Source organism: Lepisosteus platostomus, chromosome 16 (assembly GCF_059453375.1).
Source record: "Lepisosteus platostomus isolate fLepPlt1 chromosome 16, fLepPlt1.hap1, whole genome shotgun sequence".
NCBI classification, from domain to species: Eukaryota; Metazoa; Chordata; class Actinopteri; order Semionotiformes; family Lepisosteidae; genus Lepisosteus; species Lepisosteus platostomus.
In genome coordinates this window covers 23584532-23595793 of record NC_142626.1, presented here as the reverse complement: position 1 = coordinate 23595793, position 11262 = coordinate 23584532, and the positions used below count along the sequence as shown (strand labels likewise).

At 37.0% G+C, this 11262-nt stretch overlaps 1 protein-coding gene across 1 annotated transcript; it reads left to right on the top strand.

The window, feature by feature from the left end:
• Nucleotides 1-1915: 1915 nt before the first annotated feature.
• Nucleotides 1916-10204, top strand: LOC148647076 (scavenger receptor cysteine-rich domain-containing protein DMBT1-like). Its single transcript, XM_088608665.1, has 6 exons — nucleotides 1916-1931; nucleotides 4612-4670; nucleotides 5394-5708; nucleotides 6150-6464; nucleotides 8512-8632; nucleotides 9685-10204. The coding sequence occupies exons 2-6, from the start codon at nucleotides 4613-4615 to the stop codon at nucleotides 10088-10090; spliced, it is 1215 nt and encodes a 404-aa protein (XP_088464791.1). The 5' UTR covers nucleotides 1916-1931; nucleotide 4612; the 3' UTR covers nucleotides 10091-10204.
• Nucleotides 10205-11262: the final 1058 nt, after the last annotated feature.

Sequence of the window (11262 nt, the reverse complement as noted above, 5' to 3'; positions counted from 1 at the left end):
CATTTGATTAGTGAGTTCCACGATGATAGTTAAACTGTTACGTCCCCAGGTGTCTTTGGGTAAAGGGGTGATCATTAAGGATTGTGATGCAGGTGGGATTTCTGCTGAGGGAACAAAGGAAGCGTGAAAATGAAACTCTGGTGCAAAAGTGATATATTATTTACAAGTGAATTCACAGAATAAGTGACTGGTACAGATTTACAGGACACACAGGGAAAAGGAATTTGAGCGGTGCCAAAGAAAAGAAAATAACACAACAAAATGGCGCAAGCTAATACAGTGATAAGGAATCTGACCTAACTAACCAAAACAAAAACACAAAACAAAAGGTCTTCAGCACCTTCAAACACCCTAAGTCACCTACACTGACTACCCAAAACCAGATAATACAAAGGTAGCACTTGCCCCTAACCTAGTGTGTCTAGACAAAAACTGACGTGTGAAATGTATACCTGATGATCATACCTATTACCTTTTCCCCAAGTGTACAACAAGTTCACAGTTAAACACAATCACAACACAAGTGAGCAAATTGCACAATGGTGGAAAATAGATAATACTGTACGTGGATATATGATACACAAGCAAGAAATGAGGAACAATGAGAACAAGTAAAGAGCAACAAGCAAGGTAATACAAACGCAAATAACACAAACAAAAATTAAACAAGCAAAAGCAAAGCCAAAGCTAGAGAAACAAGAGAAAAACCGGGCAATGAGCAGAAAGTTGAGCCAGAGCTCTAGAGGCCAGAACTTCTTCAGTATTTGAACTTGAGGTCTTGTTGCTGATTGGTCGGGAGTAATGAGGTGATGACATCACAAATATAGAAACACATAAATGATGAACCATTGGAAAACAGAATACCTGAAAACTGAAAATGTGGAAGAAAACAAAAATATGTGGACCTACATGGGGTCGTAACATGCACAATCCACTACTGTCCTTCTAAAGCCCTGTCTTTGAAAGAGTCCTGAATCAGCAAATCTCAGACTGAGAGCTTGACTAGGCTCCAAGTGACTTGGAACTGGAATGTTCAGAACCTTATTGCAGACCATTTGAGAGAGAGGACCTAAAAGAGCACTCTAAACAAGTGTAATTTACAGAAGAGAGGAGTTTTGATGCGAAGTGTTTTAAATTTGCATCTGCACAGCAGAGATTTGAACATACTTAAATTTGTTTAGTAACTTAGTAGATAACCCTGTAAGGAATGCATTAAGTAGTCTATTTTCAGCATGTGTTTCAAATGACAACACAGTGTCAACAATTATGACATGGCAAGCAGATGGAGAAAGCCACATCTTGATGACAAGCTGAAGAATCCCAGTGAAGGTTCAGAGAGCCATGAGAGCAGACCGAGACTGGCAAAGCAGATAGGAGTCCAAAGGCTGGTGGAGACAGGCAAATGGGACAGGCAATAGCAGAAGGGCTGAAACGCAGTAGACAAAGCCACAAAGCAACTACCCTGTACAACTTTTGTCACCCTGTGACATTTAAACTATGGAATTCAAAAATTAACTTGTTATCCTTTCTTGGTGTCTATGGAAAGCAACAAGCAATACTTAATGTTTTACTTTTATTGTTAATTTTGATGGTTTAATATACATTCTTGTTTAAATAAAAATAAAAGCATATATAGTGTACTTCAGACTCTTCTGAAGAAAGTGCTTTTGTTCTGTTGATTGCTCCCTAATAGCCAATAAAAAAACTAATGTAATTTATTGTTACAATTTTGAATTGTACCAGTAAATTCACAGATCACTATCAAGTTTATGCTATTTTTTATGTGTATCATAAAATAAGTGATAACCAATAATTCAGCTGGGACAATTAACCACAGTGATTGGCTTATTTGCTTACCACACACAGATAAATATGGCAAGACCAAGAGAAGCCAGTATTTGCACGCTGTATCCGTCACGAACAACTAGCACGTAAGTATATTCATGTGAAAAAAAACTACATATTTCCAAAGATAATTTGTAGATCTGGAAACTTCGCAATACATTTCTAAGCTACTTTAACATATATAAACAAATGTTTTCTTATTAGTGTAGGATCATTATTAAATAATTTGTATAATATTTTGCCATACAATAGTATCAGTATATACTGATGTGAAAATATTCTTAAGGTATATACAGTACAGTACATTAAGTGAATACTTTGCATCTTTGTTATGTTTTTAAGGAATCCATGAGAAGTTTTTTTCTAAATTTTGGCAGCTGCAGTATCAATAGATTTCCCCATAAAAATAAAAAATAAAATAGAAATAGAACAGTAGTTTAAATTATATTGATATAGAATTAAATATTATGTTGTGAGGCAATTTATGTATTAATGCAATTTAGAGAGGTAGAATGTATTTTGCTAAAAACATACTGGTGAAAGTCTCCTGTATCATGATGCAATTCTTTTTTCCTCTATAATTTTCTTTGTGTTGTTTCTATGCAGGTATATTATGAAATCTTCAGCTAATATTTCAACAGATAAAGAATAGTTTTTTTTAGTAGCAATACATTCAAGACAATATTAACAATGCTTGAAAAAAATACACAAACTAGTCTCTATATCACATATTACTACAAGTAATATTTTGGATAAGGCATTCAAGATTATGTATTTCCACATATTGAGATATAAAAGTTATAGCTATATTAATTATATTATTTTAGTTTAAAACTATAAGTATGAAAAGAAATCTACCACTACATGTTCTTAGAAAATAAAGACATATGTAGGATAGTGATTGAATATTGTAGCTTAATTTATGAATAACCATGTTACACGTCATTGACTGACTATTGCAATCTCTGTTGTTTGAGTGTTCACCTTGTCATTAGTGAAAGAGTTGACAGGACACAGGTGATGAGCTGATTTCACTATTTGAATATGATAGTGTTGGAAGAAAACACAGAAACCAATATGCAGTACTTCTCACGAAAGCTATGCCTCCATGAAATGGTAGAATTGAAGGCTGGGCTAACTAACTGCTATAACAGATTGGCATTTTTTTATATGAAACTTTAACTCAATGCATTGTTGCTAGGTGATCAATTTGTTTGGAAATATATTTGCAAAGAATATATAATGTGAGCTTCTTGCTGTTTCAAAGCTACTGCGCTGGAGTTCAGCCTTGGGGAACCTGTATGTTTTGCTTCTGTGTTTTGGATATAGCATTTAGTCCTATTAAAGCCTCTTATAAATTGTCTTCAAGACATATTTCAGTCTGAGTGCACTATTTCTGTGACCAATATAATATTTGTTGAGGATATTTTTCTCATGTACGTCTGCAAGAAAGAGAGATTTAAGAGATCACATTTTAAATACCTACTGTGTTCTCCTAGTTGAGATGAAAGCACATGTGATATGAATGTAATGAAATGTACCTTACACACTGTATAATAATAGCAAAATGTAGTTTTAGTTTTATGTAGTTTTCAAAGAACTCAACATGATTTACATTTGGGGAGCATATAACAATGGTAAAAAGCAGAAGGAAACTAAATATACATAAAGTACTGTACAAGCTCTGTTGAGATTCCGATGGGTTTGGTGACTTCCGCTGAAATATCTTTCAGCCATTGTGTGCAGCCAGATACTGCAGAAGCAGATCTCATATTAAAAGATGGTCTTTATTTTAAATTATGCAATAATTTAAATTAATGTAAGGCTGCATGAAGTGTATTACCTGTAAACAGGAGAAACTCGCAATCCACTCTAAATTCCAAAAGGAGCTATTACAAATTATACAGGACAAGCATTGAATTGAGACAGTTACTAGAGGATCTTCAGAATTCTTCAGAAATCTTCAAGGCATACAGTATAGAAGCCTATTTTGTGCTCTTGAAGATACTAGAGTAAGTTTATATCTAGTCTAAATGTGTAGCATTAAGGACATATTTCAATATCAGATATGCAGAGCAAGCATCTGAACTGAGCAGTGTTATAGAAGCAATATAACATAAGAAAGCTTGTAAATGAGAGTAAGGCATTCAGCCAATTGAAATAATTTGGTTTTCAGTAGCAATTGATATGAACATCTTAACTACTTGTTGAAAGATATAATACAATTGGTTATGATTGTATGGCTAGGTAGCTTGTACATGACTCCCTGCACTTGTCAGCAATAAATGCCATCTCCCAATTGTTTGCCGAGAATTGAATTTTATATTGAATGTCATATAATTCTTTGGAATTTGGGATCGTCTGCAAACTTAATAAGCTTACTAACTATACCAGAATATAGATATATAGATTATATATAGAATATAGAATATTTTCGATCTTTGAAATATTGTGTGGTACTCCTGTGGTACTTTTGATGCTTGAATAGCATCTATTTTCCCTGAGTTCAATTGGAAAGATACCATTAAACCCATTAATTTTATGTGCTTCTAGAAAATGAAACACTCTTGCCACTTTTGTGCTAATGCTGTTTAATACATGTGTTATGCAAATTGAAACACATACATGTATTTATACAGTGTATACAGTTAATGCATTTCTAAAATCACAAAATGGGTGTAGAGTTTGTATATGTACAAAACATACAAAATGTTAATTTAAAAAGCAAACCACAATAACTTAAAAATGATTGTTTCTCTTTTTCAGAATGCTTGCCTTTTTGGTCTTTGGTATTCTCTTTAGCACTGCCGTCTCAGGAAATCAAAGTAAGTATCTTTGACACATGAGCTCTTAAAGACTGTGTTGTGCCAGCATACAGGATATTCTAAGTCTGGTCTTTACCTCATACTTACAGCCTGCACCTGAAAATGTTATTCATGAACAAAAATGTAAGCTCACCGTTGGCTGCTTTTGAAAATAAGTGAAGGACATAGTATTTTATACTGGCATAAGATGTCTTTATATTTTGGTCAACATACTAAAAAAAAAAAGATCTTACTGTTCTAAAGGTGGTGCCAAAATCCATGCATTTCATGAGAGTTCCCAAAGTAAGATGGATCAACTTTTAGAAATGTTTGATCCAGATTTTCATGTGCTGTATTGTTTCCAGGATCCTGGAAATAATTACAGCTCTGGATGCCCATTTCTGTAGCTCATGAAAGTATGACTGTTACTTAACATTTTCAGGTTAATGAATGGGTCTGTATATTGACGGTGTGTCTTTGTGTTCACATTAATGTTTCTTCTGTGATATTTGACTAAATACTACAAATAGAGATGGGGCCTAACCTGGGCCTTTGTGGAACATTCCCACGTGCAAAGTGAAAAAAGTGTAACAATATACTGTATACAGTATTATCGTATCTGCAGCTCATTAAACACTCTACTGTATGTCTTTCTTGCTTCCCGGGTAGAAAGAGTGCAAAAAACATGTTTTTTTATCCTTCTTGAAAATGATAGTAATGATCTGAATTTGTTTCGGATTGCAGGAAGTGTGAATGTTAGGCTGATCAATGGAACTGATCACTGCATGGGAAGGGTTGAGGTGTTAAACAACAACCAGTGGGGAACTGTGTGTGATGATGGCTGGACTTTCACTAATGCTGAAGTCGTCTGCAATGAGCTGGACTGTGGGGCTCCCATAGCTGCCCCTATGTCTGCATTCTTCGGCCAAGGCACTGGCACAATCTGGCTAGATGACGTAGCTTGTACTGGAAATGAGATGTCCCTATTACAATGTCCATCAAGTGGATTTGGAACTCATAACTGTGGCCATCAGGAGGATGCAGGAGTTATTTGTGCAGGTAGAAACCTCTTTTTTATTAACCTAAAGGGGAGTGGGAGTATATCAAAGGTTTGGACAACAAAAAGAGCCAGGAGACATTGGAAACTCAATTTGGAAATTGGAATTTGGAATTCTCATCTATTTCCAGAAACTGCCTAATCAAGTTACCATCTGCCTATAAGTCAATGGGGCAGAAAGTAAAAACTTCATTTCCAAATGCATACAATTTGAGCATCTTTCACACAGGTCTGTACCCATTCCTATTTCCTATTGAGGGGAAGTTTTGGTTTATTTTGCTAAACTGGATGGCAACTCTATTTTATTTCCCATGACTTAAGAACTGTAATTGGTGTGGTGAACAGAATGCTTAGCTGTAATGAATACTGCTTATTAGTATAACTAATTCACTCTCAGTTAATCAGACCATGCTGAACCGTGTTTCTCTGTCACTGAACAACAGGAACCGGGCGTGTCAGGCTGGTCAATGGGATGGATGTCTGCTCTGGGAGAGTGGAGGTCCTGCGCAGCTACCAGTGGGGCACAGTGTGTGATGATGGTTGGGATACAGCTGATGCTCAGGTGGTCTGCAGGGAGCTGGGCTGTGGGGCTCCTCTGTCTACACCAGGCTCTGCATATTTCAGACAAGGCACTGGTCCAATCTGGATGGATGATGTAAGATGTAGCGGAAGTGAACCATCTCTCATTGCGTGTCAGTCTAATGGACTTGGAGTCCACAATTGCAACCATGGTGAAGATGCAGGAATCATCTGTTCAGGTACAAATCCTGTAATATACATAGAAATAGTTTCATCATCAAGATTTAATCTTCTGCTACATACAATACAATGCAATAAGGCAAGTGTCAATCACAAACCATATGCTGTGTTGGATAAGAGCTAATGAAATACCCAATTTAGGATTATATATCACCAGAGAAACAGTGCCACCTAAATCACTTTATTGCCTGTCTCTTCTTGAGTCTTGTATCACAATCTTAGCTAATTCACATAAGGTTCTTAATTTCAAAGGGTGACAGAAAGCAAAAACAGACAGATATTGTGAACATAAATAAAACATGGCCTGTGAACCAGCATTTTATACTAGGCACAATAAAAGACACCTCTGTATGCTGCATTATTGAGAGCATTCTACTTACACATTCACGTTACAATGTGAGGCTGAAGGCCTATGGGCCTATCCTCACCTCAAAGACCATATACAAACATCACACCAAAGAATTCACCATCTACCAATCCATCAAGGATGCAGAAGAAAACAAAAGACATGTTAGCATACACATTTGTAAATACTTGTGATACGAATAGAACTTTCACCAGGGGATTGTGTGTATGGTTGTGGGAGGATGTAGTGACAAAATGGCAGCCAAAATGACCGAACAATGAACTACAGGAAATGGAGGAATGTGTGCAGAGGATGAATGGAAAAAACTGTCATTAATGGTGCAGGGCCTACAACTACTGTATGTAAGGAAGTATGTCTGAGGAAATTCAGGTGTCATTCCAACTTCCTGATAGGAAAATGATTGATTACTGATGCCTGATTTGTCAAACAATTTTGTTTGGTGTGAATCTGCTGTTTTTGAATCTTCCCACTCACAGGAAAGGACATTCATTTTAGGGGCAAGGCAATTGTTAAACTACTTACAAATTTGTTCTGGGTATAAAGGGCAGAGGTGGGTGGCTGCAATTGTAGAGGAACTCTATACGAGGCATAAAAAATGCATTTGTAAGGGTTTCAACAACTTTTACAGGTTGAATCCTGAAGCTTAGATCTTGCCACTGTGAGAAAGGGCTGTGGATTGGAATTCTGTTGCAGCAGAGCTCAAACACCAAAGTAATGCCAAGATGAGGTGCCTTGCATCATCCAGGGTATCCAGTGCTTCAATACTCTAGTTGAGGCAGACTGTGCTGCATGTTCTATGGGAGCTGCAGGAAAAGTACTAAAAGAAAACTAATAGCAGTATTACAGGGTCCTGTTGGGGATACTTTCCTGTGCTGCTAGAGCAATGGGGAGCTGCTGCAAGAGAAATCCTGACACCACCACATAAAACTAAAAGGTGTTTTATTCTGTACACTGGACTCTGCAGCTCCAAGCCCAGCACTGAAAGCCACCACTGAGCCAAAAGTCCCAAGTTAAAAGCAGTTCTGCCTCCTTGCAGCTCCTCCACAGAATTGCCTTCTTAGATATGGGGTCATCCTTTTATTGCTGAGTCCCCCTCCTTTGTGATACTATTGACTCTTAAAGGCCTAGTACAATAATACTTGAAATACATTCAGCTAGCAAATTCCACACTTCTTTTCCATTTTCTACTATTGCAATCAATAATATACACCTGTCCTGTTGTCCTATGGGGGTGGAAAATAGGACCTATTCACTCTGGTGTGAACAGGATGGGGAAAACAGATAACCTGCTAACCACTAGAGAGCACTGTAATGTCAGGTGCTCTGGACACAGGTGGCCATCTAGCTACTGCTCCTTCAACAGACACCCTCACAGTTGTGGTTTTGTGTTGTGATACTTTTACTAATGCAAGACACATTTATTGTTGTACATCTGTGTATACAAAGTTCCTTTGATTAGGTTGTTCTACCAAATTCTTTCATCTGCTTGTAGAATACTATTTCACTTATAGTTATATTTTTTATGTAATTTTTAGCTTGTGCAAACTTCTTGCAAGTTTAATTATTGTTTTCAAAGCATCTAAATATTCCCCATTGCCATTTTCAGTAATATATTGTTTCCTCATATAGTATATGAAACTTTTATATTGTTCTGAAGATATATTGTATTCTCTTTCCAGTTCAGTCCTACTCTAATGCCATGGGTATTACGGGACATATTTCTTTTTCTTCTTCTGGGCCTCATGAATATGGACATGTAACCTCCCTGAGGGTCTGGAGCAACATCAAAATTATAACTGGGTAAGTCAAGGCTGAAGTGAGTAATGTCACTCCTGGATTCACAGGATTGCCTATCCTTCCAGTGAATGGCAATGGGCAGTTCTGATCATAGCAGTTTTGAGGCTGGTTATGGTGTCAATTCATAGCATTCATTCAGATCTTTGCCATTAAAGCAAAATGCTGTGTAACAGTGAAAAGTAAAAAAAAAGTAGAAGTGGGGTTCTGGGTAATAGACCGCTGGATGAAAGAAGACTATATTAACATGTGCAAGTCTGCTAGGTGTGCACACTCACCAGCTAGTGAGGCAGCTCTCCTCAGTGAACAAAGCAAAGAGACTTGCGCAAAGCCCTGACACGCTCACAACAGAGGAAGGAAATGGGAAATGCTGGCTTAGTTCTCATATCTCATCCAGGGGTACCAGATACCCAAAACTACACAAACAAACAATGGACTAGGCTAGGCCAAAGCAAGCTGTGGAATACACCAAAAACAACACACGTACTTTGAATCATTCACAGTCTATTTCACTCCCAGCATCAATCTGTGTTGATGCATACAAAACCAGTGCAGTATCCTCAGCTCCCCCGAGGCATGAGCCAGTGTTCCCATAAGCACTTAGAATACTGTTATACAGTGGATATGTGAAACCCCTGGAAATGAAACAGGAGCTTTTATGGTTTTCATTAAAAGGGGACCCCAAACACAGGGGGAGACAATAATACATCATTTACCTGCATGTAGAAGCAGCTGGACACCTGAATGATGGTTTGCGCTCTATTTCAAGAAACTGAATAAATGCAAGGGCTGGACATTTAGGACTGTAATATCATACTATAGGTCCTACAATAGCACATTTATATACATAGAAATGCCTGTGGGGAATTCTTTCTTTTCACACACACTAGCGTGGCTGCAGATCTTTACAATATTTATTTTTTATTGCAGCGTATTGGATTTGTCTTTTTTATTGTAATGTGATTTTGTTTCTACTACAAAATGTTATTTGTAAAATGAAATATTCCTTACATCCTCTATCACCGTGAAGACTGAGCTACTTCTAATTGTTTTTTCAGAATTCAAATAAAATATGGAAAACGATGGAGTCCAGTGTATGGCTACCCAAACGGACAGGTGCAGGAGTTGCAGCTATACCGGAAGGAGGCTATTATCCAAGTTTCTGGAAGACTTGACTCTCATATAAACCAGTTAATCTTTTCCACCAACAGTGGGCGTTCCTTCATTGTGGGCTCTTCCACTGGCTCGGTTTTCAATTTCTACCCCGTTTATCATGGGGCTGAGCTCAGATACATCACTGGAAGTTGCAATGTTGATGGAATTACTTCCTTTGGTGTCCAGTGGGATAGGGTAGTTTATGGAGCTCCGATCAACACAAGATTAAATTTCAATCTTTCCTCTGATCAAAATGCAAGAAATGAAACAAATATGAACATGATCAAGGAGACTCACAGTGGTCCATGAATGATGTGTTATATTCTCATTTCAGATCTCGTATATAAGTTTAAGCATTCAGCTCTGTATAACCTCTAATTATCCAAAATAATTTCTAAGCTTATTATAAGGATCATGATTATTGTTAAAGTTATACAATGTTAACTGTCATAAATAACATCTTTGCAATATTTTAGATTAAATCACTTAAAATTAAAAACACCTCATTGTGTATGTTTATTGGCTGCTCTGATTACTGTTGATAAATTTGAGAGAGTTTGCGGGCTATTTTTGGTTTGTATTACGAATAATTCGTACATGATATTGCTTTTAACAGGGCGTTTCATAATTTCTAACTATGAAAATTATTTAAAATGCGACACTTATCATTCAACTAGAGCTAAAAATATCACAAGGATCCTCAAGAGCACAGCAAAGACTGTATTAAAAGATACTTGTATCAGATACATGAGAATCCAGGCTTTTTTATCAACGCTTTCTTTAAAGTATACCAGATTTTATGGAACCACTTAGAGGGGTGTCAGCCAGTCAGATTCCAGGAATCGGTACTTTAAAGGAAAAATACACACCGGTATTCCATTTCTCCCTAAACATTTTAAGCATCGAAGTATTTAACTAACATGTGAAATAGCATGTGAAAAAGTGGTAGTTTTAAGCTTTTCTGCTAATATAATATGGAATCGCGTATCTAAAGAAATTAATAACGATATGATTATATACGTGTACTGCGACAGGGCTGTGTAGGGCTGTTTCGCCTCTCTCTTCATGCGACTTCCCTTGTACCCCACTGGTCTACGTGCCCGATTACCAACTCACGGGTTGTGTGTTCAAATCCAGCTGGTGCTGTGACTTTTCTTTTAAAAAACATTTCTTCGAAAAAATAGAATAGCAATATTATGGACAATCAATTGACTTTTATATTTCAAAATATCACAACATGATCGATTCTAAGTCATTTTTGATAACAATGAATAGTCACCTTCTTCCCTTCTGACAACGGTTCCTGGTTCTGCTTCCTGCTTCTATTGTGTGTGTGTGGGGGGGGGATCCCTTCAGATCTCCCTTCAGATTTAAAAGGTTATTAATCATATCTTCGGTGTCACATCTTACAAGTGCAGCTGATCTTTTGCTGCCTGGGTGGGTCAACTATCACAAAGCTTTAGAGAACCTAACATTTCTAT

Coding starts and splice junctions, on each gene's coding strand:
- LOC148647076 (XM_088608665.1), top strand. CDS start 4,613: ATGCTTGCCTTTTTGGTCTTTGGTATTCTCTTTAGCACTGCCGTCTCA. Junction 5,709..6,149: donor TGCAGGAGTTATTTGTGCAG/GTAGAAACCTCT, acceptor ACTGAACAACAG/GAACCGGGCGTGTCAGGCTG. Junction 6,465..8,511: donor TGCAGGAATCATCTGTTCAG/GTACAAATCCTG, acceptor TTCTCTTTCCAG/TTCAGTCCTACTCTAATGCC.